Consider the following 21,780-nt stretch of genomic DNA (forward strand, 5'->3'; position numbering starts at 1 on the left):
ATGTCCAGCAGATTCCTTGGGCTAATTTCAGACTGTTACTGCATTCCCAGAACAAAAACATATACTCAGAATAGTTTATTAAAAACCTCAACTGTCTTATTATTATAATTATTATTATGATAAAGAAACACAGACTTACTGCCTTTTCTTTTAAACCAGATTTGATTTAACACTTTTATTCCAGTTTGTGCTCTGAGGTAATTCCTGGAATGTAAACAATCCACAGATTTAAATCATGCCAATGAAGTTTGTATATCCCATACACTTCTATCACAGATGTAGGATGTCATCACTTTCACTCTGCTGTGACCAACCAAAAAGGTAAATTTGAGAAATACCATCCCTGAACTGCAGCTGTTTGGGAATTTCTTTGTTTTGGAGTCTGTCCCATCTATTCCGAACACACTGGTCATGTCTAATGGGATTTGACTTTCTGCTAGTTAGTCTTAACAAATTAATTAGATTCCTTGGATTAAAGCAGCTTACTGTTAACATTTTATACTCGTAAATGAATTAAAGATGTCCACCAATAAAAATAATTTTGAGGACTGAAAAAACTTTTATATGGTAGTAGCTACTTATTTCCAGATTTTTATAAGGTGGTCAAAAAGAGGAGTGTATTCCTGTAAGCTACATCGACCTCTAGGTGACCCTGTAGAGATTGCTCTTTTTTTTCTCCTTCATAATTTGAAATATGAAGGAGAAGAAAGCTATAATCTTTTATTTCACAGAAACATTATGAAGGATTATATTTGTTTGTCCACAGCTACTCGTGCACATGTTTATCTTCATTCTTATGACCGATCAGGGGTAAAGCAGCTCATCTACTAATGGGAAGGTTGGTGGTTCAATCCCTCGCTGCTCCAGACTGCATACCAAATATGTTTGGGAAACATACCGAACCCTGAGTTGCTTCCAATGCAATCATTCAAGTGTCAATGTGTGTGAATGTGAGACAGAAAGCACTTAGGCATAGAAAATGGGTGAATGAGTCATGCTGTATAAAGTGTTCTTCTACTCAAGTTGAGTAGAAGAACCAGTCCATTTACCATGTGAAATGTGTGATTTTAATATGTCGATGTCTGTCTCAGTTTTTTTTTGTACACAGGTCTCTTGTGAAAAAGAGATTTCAATCTCAGTGAGACTTTGTGTTTAAATAAATACTTCAATAATAATAATAACAACTGCATAGATAAATAGTCCTCAAAATTCAGAATGGTATGGCTGAATATTAGTCTAAACCTGCTACTTTGTAGCTTAGCATAAGGCCTTTTTAAACTGTTTAAGAGCAGTCCACTGCAACAGAGGAGTCGGAGCGTCAATCTGCATATTCATAAATCGGCAGTAAAAGTCGTAAAAGCTATTTTATTAAACAAGGGTATTATTTATGAAAAGTAAAAATCCAGATGTGGAGCTGAGGAGCTTTTTGAGGTTTGCATCAATGCTAGCAGTGGAACTTGAATAATTTGTAGAAGGAGAAAACTTAGTTCATCCAGCTAAGACATACTTAGCTTTTAACTGCTATTAAAAGATGAAGAGAGCAACAGGTAATCCCCTCTATAAAGCTGTTACAAGTGGGATGAGCTAAGCATAGGAGATGAGCACACAGTGCCTCAGTGAAGACTCAACGAAGACTCCTCCTCTTAGTTTTATGTCATGATGACAACATGTGGGATGGAAATGGGTAAAGTATCTCTGTTCACAGGCCTGGGAGGAAACGGCTCCTCTGCAAACAAAGCAGGAGGGCTGAAATCAGAAGTCATTTAGCACGAGTCACAGACAAATGCTGACAGGTTCATGCTACTTATGGTAAGTGTATGTATTTCCTGTTCATGTCTATGAGTGTCTCATAGTTTGACAGTCATGGTATTATTATTTATTACATAATGATGAATGACAGTCAATGCAGCAGATGCGCCTCTGAATTTTTATTTCTTTACTTCTGTTTTATGAACTGTGGCTTCACAGTTATGTACTGATATAAAATACTTGAGAAGTCTATACTGAGCGAATAAAAAAAATGTACAGTTCAGCCATAACAGGTCATGGCTGTACCATCAAAACACCTGTCAGTGATGTTCTTTTTAGATAGATCTTTAAATCATATATTTGCAGTTTTGATTTCAGCGTAAAAATATGTAAACTTAACTTTTTGCTGTGCGGAGTAAAAATTATACAAGTCAAAAAGCAGAAGTGATTACTTTCAATACCTATGTTGGCTTCAGATTGAAGCAAGCAGGTTCACATGTGACCAAGATTACTCTGAGGTGGGTTGTTCCTCATTTAGCCGTGTTGTGTGTTCAGCAGGGCATTTAGATTCTTATCCAGTTAACAGTGAGGCAGTGCTGAGCTCGGACTCATGTCACACTTCATCTGTCACCAAGTGAACCTTTGATCTTCCTGAAGCCTGATATATAGCATGTTGTGATGAAACAACAGCTTTATGCTTAGAATAAGTGGACAGATTGTAAAACAATAGCTTGCTTTCCAGGAAGCCAAAAAAACATACATCTGACAGGAGGTTTCTGCCTGACCAGTTTCTTTTTTTGATATTGTTTTAGATGTAGACAAAGGCATTTGGGCCCATTTCACCTGTTCTGCTGGAAGATGGCCACTGCAGCGGAGGACCCCCACCTGGGATCAGGCCCTGACGATAGCGAAGTGTCTCCATCCGGGAGAGAGTCAGACTCAGATAGCATTCTTTCGGATGACTCGGTGCTTCCAGACTACACGCCAGAGAGAAGAAATGGGAGTGCAGCATCAACACTATATCAAGCGTGCGCCCGTAATGAACCGGTCACTCTGCAGACAGTGCTTGAGAGGGGGGTCACAAAAGAAGAGGCGATGGAGCTGGACATCAATGGCTGGGTGAGAGTCTCATCCATAATGAACTCATGATCTCTATGACTAGCAGTGAGCAACATATTGCAACATCGCTGATCTTAACTGTTAACTTCAAACCAACAGAATGGTTTAATGGTGGCATGCTGTAAAGGTTTCCTAGAGATCGTACATGGACTTCATACCTGTCCATATGTTGACATAAATCACCAGGACAATGAAGGCAACACAGCACTGATGATTGCATCCCAAGCAGGTATGTTTTACCAACTTATTACAACTGGGGTGCTCACGAAAAAGTTAATTTGATGCAAGTGACATGTTTGCTATAAAATCTGTTTCAGTAAAGATGGGGATGGGTTCCCCACTCACTCTGACTGCATGGACAAACAGTTCAGGAAAGAGATAACTAAATGCATTCCTTAAATGCTGGTTAAAGCTTTATCAAGCAAAAAAGAAGCCATGTAAATGGACTAAAGCTCATTCAAAATGAACTGAGACAAAGTAGAAAATGGTACTTTGGTCAGACGTATCAAAACATTTGACATTCTTTTTGGAAAACATGGACAACAGCTGTGTCCTTCCAACTGACCATCCAACTTCTAAATCTTTCATCAGCTGAAAACATCTGGAACAACATGAAATTAAAAATATGTCAAAGGAGACCCAGGACTGTTGAGCAGCTAGAATCCTGTATCAGACAAGAACAGGAAAACAGTCTTCTCCCAAAAGTCCAGCAGGTGGTCTCCCCCGTTTCCAGATGTTTATGGACTGTTGTTAAAAGAAGCGGGGATGCTAGACAGTGGCAAACTGCCCCAACTGAGAGTTATTGGTGCCAGTAATCTCAAAGTGAGCTAATATTTTTGTATGTATATTTTTGTTTGAACCTTTGATATGGTTTATGTGTTCTATTGTGAACAAAATCTGGGTTTATTAGGTTTGTAATTATTCCATTTTGTTTTTATATTTTACACAGATTCCTGAGAACTTCTTTGGGATTGGGATTGCAAATAGCTTGAGCTTGATTTAATCGGAGATTTAACCAGTTGCAAATATGCACTCAACTCGTGTTTTCTGATGCACTGTTGTATAAATTCTGTGTTTTTACAGGTCACATCATGACAGTGACGTATCTCCTGAACTATTATCCTGGAATAGACACAGAAATAAGGGATTGTAGAGGTTTCACAGCTCTCATCAAAGCTGCAATGACTGGCCGCACTGACGTTGTGGCAGCCCTTGTTATGGCTGGTATGTAAGAGTAGAGTGCAAAAGCACACTTTATTTCACTGGATCATTACCTATACATTTCAGCTACCGGTATAAAAACAAAGGTATGGTATATTCTCTGTTTCTTAATGCTTTGGGAAATAGCAAATATGAATAAATATCCATCATTAATTGAGACAAGACTCTTATAGAAATATGTAGCACGCCCCTGCGGGCGGTTTATCCTTCAAGCTCGGGTCCTCTACCAGAGGCCTGGGAGCTTGAGGGTCCTGCGCAGTATCTTAGCTGTTCCCAGGACTGCGCTCTTCTGGACAGAGATCTCCGATGTTATTCCCGGGATCTGCTGGAGCCACTCGCCTAGCTTGGGAGTCACCGCACCTAGTGCTCCGATTACCACGGGGACCACCGTTACCTTCACCCTCCACATCCTCTCGAGCTCTTCTCTGAGCCCTTGGTATTTCTCCAGCTTCTCGTGTTCCTTCTTCCTGATATTGCTGTCATTCGGAACCGCTACATCGATCACTACGGCCGTCTTCTTCTGTTTGTCTACCACCACTATGTCCGGTTGGTTAGCCACCACCATTTTGTCCGTCTGTATCTGGAAGTCCCACAGGATCTTAGCTCGGTCATTCTCCACCACCCTTGGGGGCATCTCCCATTTTGACCTCGGGACTTCCAGGTTATACTCGGCACAGATGTTCCTGTACACTATGTATACATGGAACGCCACTTGGTTATGGCGTTCCATGTATGCCTTGCCTGCTAGCATCTTGCACCCTGCTGATTGCCTCTGGGGCATCTTTACACAGCCTGCACCTGGGGTCTTGCCTGGAGTGATAGACCCCAGCCTCTATGGATCTTGTGCTCAGAGCTTGTTCTTGTGCTGCCATGATTAGTGCCTCTGTGCTGTCTTTCAGTCCAGCTTTGTCCAGCCACTGGTAGGATTTCTGGATATCAGCCACCTCCTCTATCTGCCGGTGGTACATACCGTGCAGGGGCCTGTCCTTCCATGATGGTTCCTCGTCTCCCTCCTCCATGGTGGATGGAACCATATATATATATATATATATATATATATATATATATATTTATTAGGGGTGCAACGATACTCGTATCGATATTGAACCGTTCGATACAGTGCTTTCGGTTCGGTACGCATATGTATCGAACAATACAAAATTTGTAATTTATTTTATCAACTTTCCTTCTGACGATGCTGTCTGTGTTGAGCGCTCAGTAAATCTGCGTTCGACTACTCAGCCTAGGCTGCACTGTCGAGCGCAGATCCACTGAGCGCTCAACACAGACAGCATCATCAGAAGGACGAGCGCAGGGCAAGCTAGCGAGACAGAAGTTAAGCTCTCCTTGCAACATGGCAAATTGAACCTTCCCCACCCTCATTCAGATGTGGCGTTTGGAATTATTTTGGTTTTCATGTGACGTATGACCCTGAAGGTAAGCGCGTCATGGACTAAAGTAAAACAGTATGTTGGATGTGCCACGCAATGCTCAATTACATGGGTGGGAACTAGTGTGTTAGCGAGCAGTTAGCTCGTTAAAGTGTTAGCCGTCTAGCCCCACGCAGGGGTAGCTCGATAACGGAGCACTAGTGGGAACACAACGAATATGACTGCACATTTACGCTGACATCATCCTAGTGCAAAGACAAGTGGAAGCAGACAAAAACAACAAGCATGCATGTTACAAACTTTACCCGAGTCATTTAGACAGCCGTTAGCACATGATTCTCCTTATGGGGACCTGATATGTTTAATATTGTGGCGAGCTCAGACAAGGAGGAGAGGGAGGTGTCGTTTGGTCTTGCTTACCGTGAGCTAGCGAGGGAGCACAGCCGTTTATTGACATCTGCAGAAGAACACTGCCGCTAGCTAACTCCTCAGCGCGGCAACCGCACAGCAACAACAACACACAGAGCGCCCTCTGACCCCGGAAGGACACACCGTCGCAGCGAGAAGGCGTCACCCGTCACTATGGCAACATAAACAAAACATAACTGTACAAACAGAACCCTGAACAGCCCTGACCCGCTACATAGCCCCCGCCTAAGGGGTCAGTCGTCCCCGACGACCCCATTGCCCCACACAAAGTCCTGCAAATGTCCAGGTGCCTTCTTTTGGCGCACCGGCCGGTCACGACCGGCGGGGAAAAAGTCACTCGGGTCAGAACAGAACATGGGGTGCCACCATCATCCCACATCTGACACTAATGTGGCGAGCTCAGACAACGAGGAGACGGAGGTGTCGTTTGGTCTTGCTTCCCGTGAGCTAGCCAGGGAGCACAGCCGTTTATTGACATCTGCAGAAGAACACTGCCGCTAGCTAACTGCTCAGCAACCGCACAGCAACAACAACAACACACAGGGCGCCCTCTGACCCCGGAAGGACACACCGTCGCAGCGAGAGGGCGTCACCCGTCACTATGGCAACATAAACAAAACATAACTGTACAAACAGAACCCCGAACAGCCCTGACCCGCTACAATATGCTGCTGAGAATATAACCCAGAAGAAGCGTATAGTATAGCTTTTATTTTGGAAAGAGCCTTTTCTCTGTAATAAACTCTCTTTTCCAAAGATGAGTGACTCCTCAATCAGATACAGGTGTTACCGCGCCAGATCCGCGGCCCCGAACCGTAGTAAGGAAACCTCTGGCAGTTACTTGAAGGTTCCGTAACTGACTCGTAGCCGGCAACAGCTTACTATACAGGTCAACTCCGCTAGCAAAAAGATCGAAGGAGGCGTAGGAAACTGCTTCACCGAACTTTATTTCTTCTCTAAGGCACGAACACCGCGTACAGTGGGCTGAAACAGTTTACTCACAGCGAGCATCGCCGACACAACTCTGGCTGTCGAGGGAGTTATTATATTCCTTTTATTTATTTTCTTTCCGTCTCTTCTGTAGCTAACCGTTACTTTTTCCCCTTCTCCGCTCTCTCTCTTCACACACACACACACACACCAGGCAGTCCCGCTACACACATCCCGAATACATTTCCCATCAGGCTTCATCCTTAAAGGGCCATGCCTGTAACACAGGGCTTGCAAAATCGGGCTAGCGATTTTTCCAGTCGGGCTACCAAAATCTATCTCTGCCCTGCCCATCGGGCTATTGTAGGAAGGAAAAATATATGTCAATGCTTTTGCATTCTTTCGGAAATGTAGCTGGGTAATTATGTCATTGGCATCGGTGAGCCACTGTCAATATGTGACATATTGAAATCGCGTTTGAATTTGCGCTTGTTTTTTGCTTTCACTTTGCAAATATCCAGGTGCCTTCTTTTGGCGCACCGCCGGTCACGACAGGCGGGGGAAAAGTCACTCAGGTCAGAACATGGGGTGCCACCATCATCCCACTTCTGACACCAATGTGGCGAGCTCAGACAAGGGGGAGACGGAGGTGTCGTTTGGTCTTGCTTCCCGTGAGCTAGCCAGGGAGCACAGCCGTTTATTGACATCTGCAGAAGAACACTGCCGCTAGCTAACTCCTCAGCGCGGCAACCGCACAGCAACAACAACACACAGAGCGCCCTCTGACCCCGGAAGGACACACCGTCGCAGCGAGAAGGCGTCACCCGTCACTATGGCAACATAAACAAAACATAACTGTACAAACAGAACCCTGAACAGCCCTGACCCGCTACATAGCCCCCGCCTAAGGGGTCAGTCGTCCCCGACGACCCCATTGCCCCACACAAAGTCCTGCAAATGTCCAGGTGCCTTCTTTTGGCGCACCGGCCGGTCACGACCGGCGGGGGAAAAGTCACTCGGGTCAGAACAGAACATGGGGTGCCACCATCATCCCACTTCTGACACTAATGTGGCGAGCTCAGACAACGAGGAGACGGAGGTGTCGTTTGGTCTTGCTTCCCGTGAGCTAGCCAGGGAGCACAGCCGTTTATTGACATCTGCAGAAGAACACTGCCGCTAGCTAACTGCTCAGCGCGGCAACCGCACAGCAACAACAACAACACACAGGGCGCCCTCTGACCCCGGAAGGACACACCGTCGCAGCAAGAGGGCGTCACCCGTCACTATGGCAACATAAACAAAACATAACTGTACAAACAGAACCCCGAACAGCCCTGACCCGCTACAATATGCTGCTGAGAATATAGCCCAGAAGAAGCGTATAGTATAGCTTTTATTTTGGAAAGAGCCTTTTCTCTGTAATAAACTCTCTTTTCCAAAGATGAGTGACTCCTCAATCAGATACAGGTGTTACCGCGCCAGATCCGCGGCCCCGAACCGTAGTAAGGAAACCTCTGGCAGTTACTTGAAGGTTCCGTAACTGACTCGTAGCCGGCAACAGCTTACTATACAGGTCAACTCCGCTAGCAAAAAGATCGAAGGAGGCGTAGGAAACTGCTTCACCGAACTTTATTTCTTCTCTAAGGCACGAACACCGCGTACAGTGGGCTGAAACAGTTTACTCACAGCGAGCATCGCCGACACAACTCTGGCTGTCGAGGGAGTTATTATATTCCTTTTATTTATTTTCTTTCCGTCTCTTCTGTAGCTAACCGTTACTTTTCCCCCTTCTCCGCTCTCTCTCTTCACACACACACACACACACACACACACCAGGCAGTCCCGCTACACACATCCCGAATACATTTCCCATCAGGCTTCATCCTTAAAGGGCCATGCCTGTAACACAGGGCTTGCAAAATCGGGCTAGCGATTTTTCCAGTCGGGCTACCAAAATCTATCTCTGCCCTGCCCGTCGGGCTATTGTAGGAAGGAAAAATATATGTCAATGCTTTTGCATTCTTTCGGAAATGTAGCTGGGTAATTATGTCATTGGCATCGGTGAGCCACTGTCAATATGTGACATATTGAAATCGCGTTTGAATTTGCGCTTGTTTTTTGCTTTCACTTTGCAAATATCCAGGTGCCTTCTTTTGGCGCACCGCCGGTCACGACAGGCGGGGGAAAAGTCACTCAGGTCAGAACATGGGGTGCCACCATCATCCCACTTCTGACACCAATGTGGCGAGCTCAGACAACGAGGAGACGGAGGTGTTGTTTGGTCTTGCTTCCCGTGAGCTAGCCAGGGAGCACAGCCGTTTATTGACATCTGCAGAAGAACACTGCCGCTAGCTAACTGCTCAGCGCGGCAACCGCACAGCAACAGCAACAACAACACACAGGGCGCCCTCTGACCCCGGAAGGACACACCGTCGCAGCAAGAGGGCGTCACCCGTCACTATGGCAACATAAACAAAACATAACTGTACAAACAGAACCCCGAACAGCCCTGACCCGCTACAATATGCTGCTGAGAATATAGCCCAGAAGAAGCGTATAGTATAGCTTTTATTTTGGAAAGAGCCTTTTCTCTGTAATAAACTCGCTTTTCCAAAGATGAGTGATTCCTCAATCAGATATATTTATTTTTTTAATTATTTTTGTTTCAGCAACATTAAATTTAAAAACTGTACTTTTGAGTTAAAATATATATTTATAATTTTAATAAATGACAAATTAAAAAGGCATGAACATTTTTTTTGTATCGAAAAAATATCGAACCGAGACACCAAAGTATCGAACCGAACCGTGAATTTTGTGTATCGTTGCACCCCTAATATATATATATATATATATATATATAAACAACAGATTAGTCACTTACACATATGAGCTACTCAGCTAGCTCTTTTTGCTACAATTCAAACTATACTGATGTTCCATTAAAAGAACTTTTTACAGTTTGAACATACAAATGCTAGCCCCAACTGATATCACTGGATCGTTTCTGAAACTCTAACATCAGCTCTTTAACTCTGTCTTTCACTGCTCTAAATAAAGACTAAGAGCACTGCTAGTGAGAACGGCTGACTACATGGTTTATCTGACCGTATTTGAACCCGGCTAACTCTGCGCATATGTCAACGTGTCGGTGACGTGAGACTGGTTTAAAGGATCAGTCTGAGGACATTATCACATCTTAACAGATACTGACTCTGTAATCTTTACCTTACTAGACTTGCGGGCTGGTCGCAGATTAGTCGTTTCCTTATTTTTGGACTGCACGTTTCCTCAAATCTCTGCCAGGAGTAACACTTAGTCCAACATTAATATCATACAATAAACTGCCCTCATAATGAAATCCATAAAGATGGATTTCTGAAAGAGACTGTGGGAAAGTCAGCTGAACTTTACAAACCCCTGCCTGCTTTATTCTACCGCATTTAGACAGCATATCACTGTATCAGAAAATTTAAGTTAGTAAGTCAAATAAAACATTAGTAAACAGGCATTGGCACACAAGTCATTTTCACATTTCACAGTATGACAACCACAGATGTAGATAATTTTAACTGTGCAAAACGGCTCAGGGCTGTGCTGTAACTTAGTTATCTACAAACTGTGAGACAGCAACACGTTTATTGCAAGCCACCATGCGCCTCATGAACCTCGAGAACTCAGGTTTGGCATCAAGTCTGACGTGTGTAGGCTGTATGCGATAAGATTTACTAAAAAGTATTAATACATTATCAAGTCAGACACTTTGATGTTTAACATTTTTTTGTAGGGCAGCCCAAAACAGCACTTTAACAAGTTATTAATATGAACTTATTATTAATGAGTTATTATTAATCAGTTCTTGTGTTTGTTTTTCCTCGTGGTATTTCTTTTCAGGGGCTGACATACATGCAGTAGATTCCACCAGAGGAAGATGTGCTCGGGACTGGGCCTTTAAGACAGGTCGCTACGAGACCTTGCACCGTCTCCGTCGCCTCAATATGCGTCCAAGAGCTGAGCAGTTCTGTGAGGGTTATGTCCCTGAGTGGCCTGAGCTCAAGGAGAGAGTAGCCAAGGCCGTATCTCAGAAAACTCCCAGGGAAAAAATTGCCCAGCAGATCAAAGACACCTTTGGATTCAGATTACCTCGTGACCCCGAGGACAACGGGGTGTTGGACCACATGGTGCGCATGACCACCAGTGTCTACAGTCCTCTGATTTCAACTGGATGTCACCCACTCTGCCCCACGAGCCCTCCAGAGATTGGCAAGAAGCGTCTGGCCGTACAAGAGCTGGTCAGCAAACATACAAAAAAGGACCTTGAGGAAAGCTCAGTGTGCCACAGTAATGGCTCAGTGTCGCACATTATCCCCACAATCCACTCTGCGGAGTCGATTGCTACGACATGCTGTGCCGACACCGAGCGGCGAGGCAGTATGCTCTCCACCAAAGCTGCCACAACTTTTATTTCCCGGAGTATGGGGAGGCGGAACAGCGTGTTCCCCTCTGGCTGCATCCCAAAGATCAATGTAGACAGGCCAACAGAAGCAACGCCAAAGAAAGAAAAGAAGAAGAAGAGGGAAAAGGGCTATCTGGAACCACCCAAGTGGAAGTACAAGGAGATCAAGGATGAGAAAAAAAAGGACAAGAAGAAGGCTGAAAAAGAAAAGGAAGAAAAGGAGAAAAAGAAGAAAGAAAAGGACAGCAAGAAGGCCAAAAAATAAGGTTTTAAAAAAGAAAGGGCTGTACAAAATATCCTTTGTGAGAAAAGTGAGTGTCTTTTCAACTCAGGGCTTAAAATGTTCAAACCAAAGAGCATTCAAGTGAATACTAAACTTAAATCTGAAAGGGAGTGACAGAGGAAGAGAACTGTAAAGACTCTTCAGAGAAGGTTTGAAGCATCTACGCTAAAAGCAGTACCTATATTTGGAGTTAATGTGAAAAATAAGTCTATTATTCTATTAGGGATTAAAAGACTTTAAAGAACTTCTTAAAAAAAAGAAGAATATGGCACAGTGCACAAAATCCATATTTACTGGCTCATTCTTACCGGTGCTAAAGCATCCATGATGTCTACCTCATTATTCAAATAAATCACAGCCACAGTACGAGTAGACCTGCCTCCATTTATAACATGAGATGTAAACCTAGAAGCATATATGCTACAGCTAATTTGTATTATTAAGTAGTATGTATAATATTTATACATAAGAAGAGTTTATGGATGAAAACATGAACTGAAAATACTGTATAGTGTTTAGACAACAAGCATCAAAACTCAGGATCTGTTTAATCTTCTAGGTTTATTGCCACTTTGTGATATTGCCAATAATGTTTATGTAATCTTTGAATACCGTGCACACAGTCATGAAAAAGGAAGTTTGCACATGACTCCGTACAGTTATGTACAAAATCATGTACACCCTTACTGAAGGGTAGCCGATCAAATGCACTTGATTAACTGATCATCAGCAGGTGTGAGTTTCTATACAGATGCGGAAGTTTTGGCATTTTGCTGATCTGGAGCATTCAGGTGTCTGTAAACACAATGCCACAGTCTTCCCAGGAGAGGATGTCCCAGGAGATTCAGCCCTAGGTCAGAGCGTGCAATCCTCAAAATAAGCTGCAAAAAAAAAACTCCAAGAGCTACATCTGAGACTCTACAGGCCTCAGCTAGAATGTTAAATGTTAAAATTAATTAGAGAACAATTAGAAAAGTGAGGCTTGTTTGCTTATCTTTGCAAAAGTTGCATTTGAACAGACCACAAGACTTTTGGAACATAGATCCAAAGAGGAGATGTCTGGTGGCGGCACATTTGGCGAAAACCAAACAGAGCATATCTGCACAAACACCTCATACCAACTGTCTAGCACGGTGGTGAGGCCATCTGCGAAATCTTGGCTGAAACTGGGTCATGCATCAGTACAACAATCTCAAACTCAGCAGCAAATCTGCAAACGCATGTCTGAAAAAGAATCAACGTGTTGCAATGACTCAGTCAAAGTTCGGACCTTAACCTGACTTAAATATTGTGGTGGAACCATAGATGAATGCCTGCAAACCTCAATAAAATGAGGCATTGCTTGAAAGAAGAGTGGGCTGTTAAGATGTGAAAGACTGATAAAGTCCTAATGCAAAAGACTGCAAAAGACTGGGTCAAATCATTGCTGCTAAAGGTGGCTCTTTATGCAGGACTTCATAGAGTCCAGTGAAAACTTCCTTTTTCACATGACTGTAGATGGATTTCAGCTGTTTGAAATTATAAAAATAAATGAATAAATAAAGGACAGTGAAGATCTATTAGTAGATTTGTTGGGTCTTAAAAGCACAGTGGTTAGTAATTTTATATCAACCAATTTGTAAATATAGCAATTTATAAATATTGTACCAGAGTATTGAAGGCACAGGATGTAACTGCGCAGTCTGCGTGTCTCCATTAAACATCTATCTATAGTTAATCTATAGATAGATAGATGTTACCTCCTCGCTGTCTGCGTGTGTCACTGCCTGCTGCTGGTGGAGCCTCTACACTACTTGCGCTGTCTCACTGTCTACATGACGGCTCACCAGATCCTTGGTTAACAACGTGTTAATGCGATGAACCTGGAATGCATTGATTATGGCTGACCTACGGATGTCACTCGCTGTCCTGGTTGTTCACACTGTCCTATACACAGCCTGCCAGGGTGAGTAACTTACTGTTTGTTTTGTCTGAGGACTGTCGCTACCGCTGTGGAGCCGACGCTCCGCGAAGTTAGCTGCTAGCTAGCGCTAAACTAACCATCATTAACCAGAAAAAAACAGGTCAAACCTCCTGCTGTCGATACGGGGAGCCTTTCACTGCATGTTTATAAATCATGTTATGTTATCTGTCTATCTATGTTATCTCGTCCACGTCGAGGTTTGTTAGGTGAGTCTGATACAGCAGGTAAAATAGGAGCTCAGGTAGCAGTCTGTTTATACTGAGAGCTACCTTAAACACCAGTTCCTGTATGCGTCCTTTAAAAGCATCCAGGTATCAGGCACCTTTGAAAAAATGGCTTAAAGTGTTGATGCAGAATCGATTTAATGAAATTACTCGTGGGTAGGAGTGATGCGTTGATGAAACTCTGCTAATCTTCTAGCTACAAAGGTAGTAATGTGTGCATTATAGCCTATTGGAGTAATGCTGGACAGTAGGGATTAAATCATGATCATGGGAGCGATTTTGCAATTACTTTATATGGCGCTATTGATGATGTGTATCATAATATGATATAGCCCAACTGGCATTTAATTGTCCTTAGATGAGATGGTCACATGGGGCATGTCTGCTTTGTGCATTCATCTGAAAATGCTGCTTCACGATGAAGTCTGATGTTCATAATATATTTTCCCTCACATATTGTGTTTCTGCAAAAGTTTATTTTTTAATTTATTAGTTTTTAGTATATTGAAATGCTCTAGACAGCAAACTAATGCTAGTTATTGATGTTATTACATTAGAAAATAGTTCCAAAAACTTGGCGGACATTTTTTTCTTGTTTTTTCTTTAACTTGTTGAAAGCTTTCAGTGTGGTTGAAAACAGGAAAATTAAAGTGAACAAAGTCGGTGGCTCAGCCTGCCAAATTCCTGTGCTGATTATGAAGGCTTGTGTCACTGAAAAAAGCAAAGTAGCATGCTTCCATTGTAAATTACTTTACCCACTTGAAAAGTTTTATAGGTAGCCATCTTTGCTTTTGCATTTCTATTTTATTTAATTTTTTTGTCAGACACGGTAGCTTTGTGCCGCTTGACATCTTTGTGGTTTCAAACACAACAATGTATATTAAAATTGTGACATTTCTAGCTTTGGAAAATCTGAAATGTCAGTCTTGTTTCATGTTTAGTCAGCGTTTATCTTCCTTTTTTCTTCTGTGGTTCTTCTATTTCTTGCATCCAGTATGTGTGGGCATCGTGTGAGTCAGCACTACAAAATACATTGTAGCCCATTATATTTCCCCCTTTATCTCCTGGATGTGTGGCTTTCTTGTTGTTGTTGTTTTTATCAATCCCATCCGGCACACAGGCTGTTGAAAGGTCATTTTCCCACTGAGAATTCCCTGGCAGCTCTTTGAGAATAACTGGAATGCCACATCCCATTCTTGCCTAAATAGCATTACTCCATTTCAGATGAACCCAGTCTCTTGGTTGCCTAATTATACTAAGCGAGTTATTAAAAAAAAAAAAGAAAAAACACTCTCCTGCACCTAATGCAATGACTGCACTTTTAACACTTCCTCTACTTCATATTTTTAGCACTTTGCATTGAGATATTTAGTTATGCGGTATATTTTGGTTCGCCATCCTTGGCAGGAAGTAGCCTTAAACAGATCCCCCCACAAACCAGTAAGAAGCCAAAAAGGGAAATAGCTGCATGTTAAACAGCAAAGCTGATCATTTAAAAATATTTAGGCTTTATTTATGGCTTTATAAGTTGTAGTAGATAGTAAAGCTGTATGCCAAATTACCAATATCAGTTCTTCACAGGTGTACTACATGTACCAAATCATCAAAATCTTCATCACTTTAAGCTCACAGGAAATATAACCACACAGTAACATGTGCTTTCAATCAAACTGCAGCTTTAAAAAGGTGAAAAACAGACCTTTTTTGAATGATTTAAAGTAGTATGTATGTTTCTGAGATTTTCCTGAAGCTGCCTCACCACCCTCTCAAAGCACATTTCCATCATGCAATGTATTTTAGGAGAAGAGTGTGCTTATTTACAGGGCACAGTACCTCCTTTGAGGTGTTTTAATGTCTCCTGACATGCTAAAACCAGCCTACAATCCTCACATATTTGTGTGAGGTTTTGGGACACAGCGGTAAGTCTTCAGGCTGTTGCTGCCCCCTGCTGTGTATTATAGGAGCTGTAAAATTCTCTCTAACTCTTCAGTACTTAAACAGTTTTGTGCCAGCGGGTCACAGTTCGCTTGACTTCATGCAAGCTAATGGTCTTGCAAATGTTTTGCTATGTCTCTTCAGCTCTGTGGTGTAACTGCACCACTCCTCTGTGTAAGAAGTCTGACTTCCAGTGTGAGACCGATGGGGCCTGCACGGCTTCCACCATCTTCAGCAATGGAAAACAGCAGCACAGCCGCGGCTGTATCCCACAGGAAGATCTCGTGCCCCCTGGAAAACCGATCTACTGCCTCGGTGTAGAAGGCTACCTATACACGCAGTGCTGCTACACCGACTACTGCAACAGCATTGACCTCAGAGTACCCACTGGTGAGATTCACATTTAGTTACCTGTACTGTTTATATCACCAATGTCTGTGAAAGTCTGCTGTGCTAAATTAAAATTACATAGTGTTAAATGTCCTGCCTGTTCAGTGATCCCTCCAAAAGAAATCCACATAATATTCCACATTGGGAATCACCAGTAAAATTTAAATCAAAGCTGTGGGAAGTAGGGGGACAGGTTCTAGTCAGCTGTTTGCATATAGCCTTATTGTATTTCTTGACTGTCTTAAAAGACTTTGTAGTTGCAATGAATGCAACTCATTTACTCACATGCGTCTCTACAGAGGTTTAATTATTCTGGTGTCTTGGAGTTAAAATATAGTGTGTATATTTTTCCCAGCTGTGCGGATGAGTTCACTGAAGTTTTGGCTGTTTACCAAACAAAACAGAATAATTTGGATATTTTAAAGAAAATGAGCCTTTACAGGATTAATTTGCAATTACTCTAATTCAATATTTTTGTGATGCTTTTTCTTCCATTCCATTGTGACTCCATCAGAAATCGGGGGAGGCTACGGCCCGGGTGGGACATGGAGGCTCGTGGAACTGGTTGCTGTGATCGCAGGGCCGCTGTTCCTGCTGTGTCTGCTACTGTTGGTGGGTGCGTTCATATATCATTATCACCGGAGGGGCTACAACCACAGGCAAAGGCTGGAGGTGGAGGATCCGTCCTGTGACCATCTCTACCTGGCCAAAGACAGATCCCTGGAGGATCTCCTTTGCAATCTATCCACGTCTGGTTCAGGCTCTGGTCAGTACGCAGTTTGGTGGTGGAACTGCAGCCTGACAGTCATGTTGTGGATCTTCATCAGCTGGTATCTAGTAATCTTTTTCTATTGTGATTTTTTTTTCTGGGCAGGTCTCCCTCTCTTTGTCCAGCGGACTGTAGCCAGAACAATCGTCCTGCAGGAGATCATTGGTAAGGGGCGTTTCGGGGAGGTGTGGCGAGGACGCTGGAGGGGTGGCGACGTGGCTGTGAAGATTTTCTCATCCAGGGAAGAGCGCTCCTGGTTCCGTGAGGCTGAAATCTACCAGACGATCATGCTTCGCCATGAAAACATCTTGGGCTTTATAGCTGCTGACAACAAAGGTGCAACCCAGATATATGCAATATTTAATTTATTTAGTCAAAGAAACACAGTTCATCTTTTCAGCAGTTTACAAGACCTTATTATGCATTTTTGTTTCACTGTGCTGTATAATAACTAGTTATCCTAAAGTAAAATGATCATTTCTCGAGTATCTTCATTTATATGTCTCTCCCTTAGACAACGGGACGTGGACTCAGCTGTGGTTGGTGTCAGATTACCACGAGTACGGCTCTCTGTTTGACTACCTAAACCGCTACTCCGTCACTACCGAGGAAACGATCAAACTGGCACTATCAGCTGCGAACGGCCTCGCACATCTGCACATGGAGATTCTTGGAACGCAAGGTAGTGTTTGTTATTCTATTGTGTAATCATGTTAATTCTATTTATGTGTCCTAGATTACACTTTCAGTAAATATGCAGTTTTTTACGTATGTTTCAGGTACTACATGTAAACTTCTGCCTTGAGTAAATAGCCTTCCTTGTTCTTCTGTATTGTGGCTGTGTTTGGAGTCTTTGTCATAAGATGATCAAGACACCTCCCTGATAGTATTGTTTTAGATAAAGAGTCTCTTTCCTGTACAGCCACAGTCACAGTAATGACGCAGTAACACAGAGGCAGGTCAAGTTTACTTTCTCATTTATACTCACCAGCCAGGCAAACCTGTTCAGGTGTTCCATATCTCCATATCTAATCAGCCAATTACATGGCTCGACTGCATGCATTTAGGCATGTAGACATGCTGAAGTTCAAAGTCTTTTAACATGGCATGGTCAGATGGGCTGGTCTGAGTATTTCAGAAACTGCTGACCTGCTGGGGATTTCCCACACAAACATCTCTATAGTTTACAGAGAATGGTGTGAAAAAAGAGAAACAATACAGTGAGCAAGACATTTGGAAGAAAATGTCTGGTTGATGCTGGAGGACCGAGGAGAATGGCCAGACTGCTCTCAGCTAATAGGAAGGAAAAAGTAATTCAAATAATCATGTATTACAGCCAATGTGTGCAACTTTCAATGCACAACGCGTCAAACATTAAAGCAGGAAACTGAGGCCACATTACACACTGGCTCAACAAAATTGCACAATAGAAAAACAGGAGATTAATTTCATGAATGTGCAGCAACTGTGTGATCATGTGATCTGTCATATCAGTATGGACAAACATTTCTGAGGAGTGTTTTACTGCACCTTGTTGAATCTGTCACACAAAGAATTAAGGAAGTTCTGAAAGTAAAAGGGCCAACCCAGGACTAGGAAGGTGTACCTAATAATTTGTCTGGTAAATGTATTCATGTAGAAACGACTGGCAGTTCAGAACATCAGTTTTCTGACTTATGTTTAAACTGGTATGCTGTAATTCAGTTTCATAAGCCAGTGAATTTAAGCATTGCTTGTGTGCACCTCCCTTACACTCTGTGCATATCTGCGTTATCAAAAAGTGCTTTGATCAACACCTTTTATCACTTCCACAGTAGTTTTAACTTTGCCTCCCCCAGCCACAGACAGGAAAAAGGCATCGGGCGTTGACAGCTGGACTTTTCCGTTTTTTGCAAGACTCTGACGTAACTGGCTTGAGTCAACAGACTATGTCACAACCTGATATTTAAATGTTACTCACAGAGATTGTGCACTGACAAAGGCGACTGTGATATTTTGTAATGTTTTGCATATTTTGGTTAATCAAAGAACAATGTTTTTTTTGTTGAATGGGCGTGTAAGCCGTGTTAAGTTACAAAACAGCTGCTTTTCAGTGATTTATGTTCCATTTTTTTAAGGCTTGGTCTCACCTATACTTTGAACATTTTTCTCTGTTGAGTCTGCTTGATCATAAATTGTTGCAAAAGTGGAGGAGTAATTCTAACTTGTAGTAAATGAAAGTTTAAAAAAATGGTACTTGCACGAACAGGCTCTATTTTCATGTTGACAAAACAATTAGATGCAGAAGAAAGTATTAACAAGTGACTGTTTTCCTTCATGTCATGATAGGAAAGCCAGGCATCTCCCATAGAGACTTGAAGTCCAAGAACATCCTGGTGAAGAAGAACTGCACCTGTGCCATTGCCGACCTGGGCTTGGCTGTCCGTCACGACTCTGCCACGGATACGATCGACATCGCGCCCAATCAGAGAGTGGGAACCAACAGGTCTTTCTCATCTGCTGACTTAACGCTGACCATCGTTTCTCACAGATATCTTCTGACATCTTTCCCAGAATATCCCTTTATCCTTTACGCCAGCACAAACCAGGACTGTGTTTATGTTCCCCAGGTACATGGCCCCAGAGGTTCTCGATGAGACCATAAACACAAGACACTTCGAATCATTCAAATGTGCTGACATCTACGCTTTAGGCCTGGTCTACTGGGAAATTGCACGCCGCTGTAACAGTGGAGGTTGGACTCTCTTTGTTTTCTCTTCGGATACTTGAACTGCCTTGTTTGTTGTTGTTATTTTTTTCCTCTCGTTGGATATGCCAGAGACGGCACTGATCTGACCTCACACTATTCTGTGTTATCAGGTATCCATCAAGAATACCAGCTGCCCTACTATGATCTGGTACCGTCTGACCCGTCCATAGAGGAGATGAGAAAAGTGGTGTGTGACCAAAAGCTTCGACCCAATATTCCAAATTGGTGGCAGAATTACGAGGTATGAAAATTAAGTTCAAATCGAACTAAAATCTGCACTTACATCAGAAAGATCTTACTTTTGCAGTTTGGGCCTTTATTTATATTTCTAATTATAACATTGCATTCATCATCTTAAACTAACAGTGTAACCTCCACTTAGGTTCTTTGCTTGTGGTGTTTCTGAACTACACTGTTGGCTTTGTTACAGCTAGGACAACACATAATAGAGTTCATTCATTTCCAAGATTCACTAGTTTGTGAGTCTTTTAGTAATTTCTGTGCAGCTCCATGTGTAGCGTGATAAAGCATAGTTTCCCCCACCAGAGAGCAATGATTACTTTAGTTTGTTAGACTGAGGCCACACCTCTTTATCTTTAAATACACACATTTGTGAAAGAGGTAAAGAGAGCTCACTAAATTCCAGTGTGGTACTGTAACAGGATGCTAACAGTCAATTCATGAAATCAGCTGTAAGTGGTATCATAGCAAAGTGGATGCATTTAGGAACTACAGCAGCTCAGCCGCAGAGTGGCAGACCATGTAGAGTTACAGAGCAGGGTCACCAAGAGCTCTTCAGCAGAAAAACTGTGCATTAGGGGCTTCGTGGCATGGGTTTGCATGGCTAAGCAGAACGTGTGGAGGCACTCTGGTATTTTTGTTTGCATACATTGCAAAGCTTGATCACAGTTCCCAAAAAATCCACATTTGTTGAGATTTTTTTTAAGCCAATCATGAAAACTTTTTAAGTTTAAATGATATTTTTCACAATGATCTTATGTTTTTGTTTCAGTTTGTTATATATATTTCCGTGTTGCCTTTTCCGTAATGTGTACAGATCATTGGTGATCTGCATTCATGCTGAATCTGATAGCCCAAACTACAAAAATAAGACCCAGAATGAAATAAACCGGGTTATTATTAAAACTGCTTTTCTACATTGTTTTGATTCTTATTAGTGTTTTATGTGAATGAATTAGGGTAATCTGATACTTGTATTCTTCAGTATAAAGTAGCACTCAAATGCTGTTCATAGAGTGTCTGAACTACTTTGTGTCATCACCACCATTATTTATATTGCAATACAAGCTCTTAAGCCTTACTGGTGTTTTCCTTGTGCTTATCAGGCCTTGCGGATCATGGGTAAAATCATGAGGGAGTGTTGGTATGCTAACGGAGCTGCACGCCTGACGGCCTTGCGCATAAAAAAGACGCTGTCCCAGCTCAGCATTCAGGAGGACATTAAAATCTGAGCATGTGTGAGACAGCAGAGCACTGAAGAGGACCCGGCCCCTCCATCCAGACTGAGAGGAAGGGGTCGGGCCTTCTAAAGAGATGGCACAATGAAGAGTGGCACTTTGTAAAATTTTATCGCACAGACACTTCTGTCAGGTTTGAAACCACTTTATTTCTGACAAACCCTACCTCGCTTTACCCAGCCAAAACATACAGGAACACCTTCCCTGTCTCATCCTTAGCTCCCGCTGCCAAACCTCGCCCTCTTTCCTCACCCTGTACGCTGCACTAACAGTTTCCTGAATTTCTTGTGTATGCAGTCATTAACAGCACATGTACTTAACCAAGTTACATTTTAAAAATCAGTTGCTGGTGTTTTATTGTTTCAAAGTGTGTTGACAGTAATTATTAGTTAGTAAACAGCATTTGCTTGTTTTGTCTTAGCAGAAGAGCATTAACTCATTTATACTGATTCTGTTATATCAGTAATTGAACACTGTGCGGGAGCTTGTGGGCTATCTGTGTAGGTTAATTCCTGCCATACCTGCAGCATTCAAAGGAAGATTTTATTGATACCAGTGTCATAGAGATCAGGACTCCTGGTACCCTTCAGCCCAGGAGAAATGAGGCCTGCACAGTTTTTACTGTTTCATTCTCTCAGAGTCTGAACACAGTGCAGAAACAAATAGAAAAAAGACTGTGGGGGACTCCTTTGTG

At 42.6% G+C, this 21,780-nt stretch overlaps 2 protein-coding genes across 2 annotated transcripts; both read left to right on the forward strand.

Annotated features, from left to right (window-relative positions):
- The first annotated feature begins 2,607 nt into the window (after window positions 1-2,607).
- Window positions 2,608-11,560, forward strand: ankrd33ab (ankyrin repeat domain 33Ab). Its single transcript, XM_085354110.1, has 4 exons — window positions 2,608-2,868; window positions 2,968-3,097; window positions 3,952-4,092; window positions 10,734-11,560. The coding sequence occupies exons 1-4, from the start codon at window positions 2,608-2,610 to the stop codon at window positions 11,558-11,560; spliced, it is 1,359 nt and encodes a 452-aa protein (XP_085210236.1).
- A 769-nt stretch (window positions 11,561-12,329) lies between these two features.
- LOC146632147 (activin receptor type-1B-like) lies at window positions 12,330-21,390 on the forward strand. Its single transcript, XM_085354855.1, has 9 exons — window positions 12,330-12,432; window positions 15,845-16,090; window positions 16,605-16,856; window positions 16,965-17,195; window positions 17,374-17,541; window positions 19,188-19,344; window positions 19,469-19,593; window positions 19,719-19,849; window positions 20,955-21,390. Exons 1-9 carry the CDS (start codon window positions 12,330-12,332, stop codon window positions 21,078-21,080), a joined length of 1,539 nt encoding a protein of 512 aa, XP_085210981.1. The 3' UTR covers window positions 21,081-21,390.
- Window positions 21,391-21,780: the final 390 nt, after the last annotated feature.

The sequence above is a fragment of the Diplotaxodon limnothrissa genome, linkage group LG5 (genome assembly GCF_057381915.1).
Source record: "Diplotaxodon limnothrissa isolate DT_005_m linkage group LG5, D_limnothrissa_male_GT1.1, whole genome shotgun sequence".
NCBI classification, from domain to species: Eukaryota; Metazoa; Chordata; class Actinopteri; order Cichliformes; family Cichlidae; genus Diplotaxodon; species Diplotaxodon limnothrissa.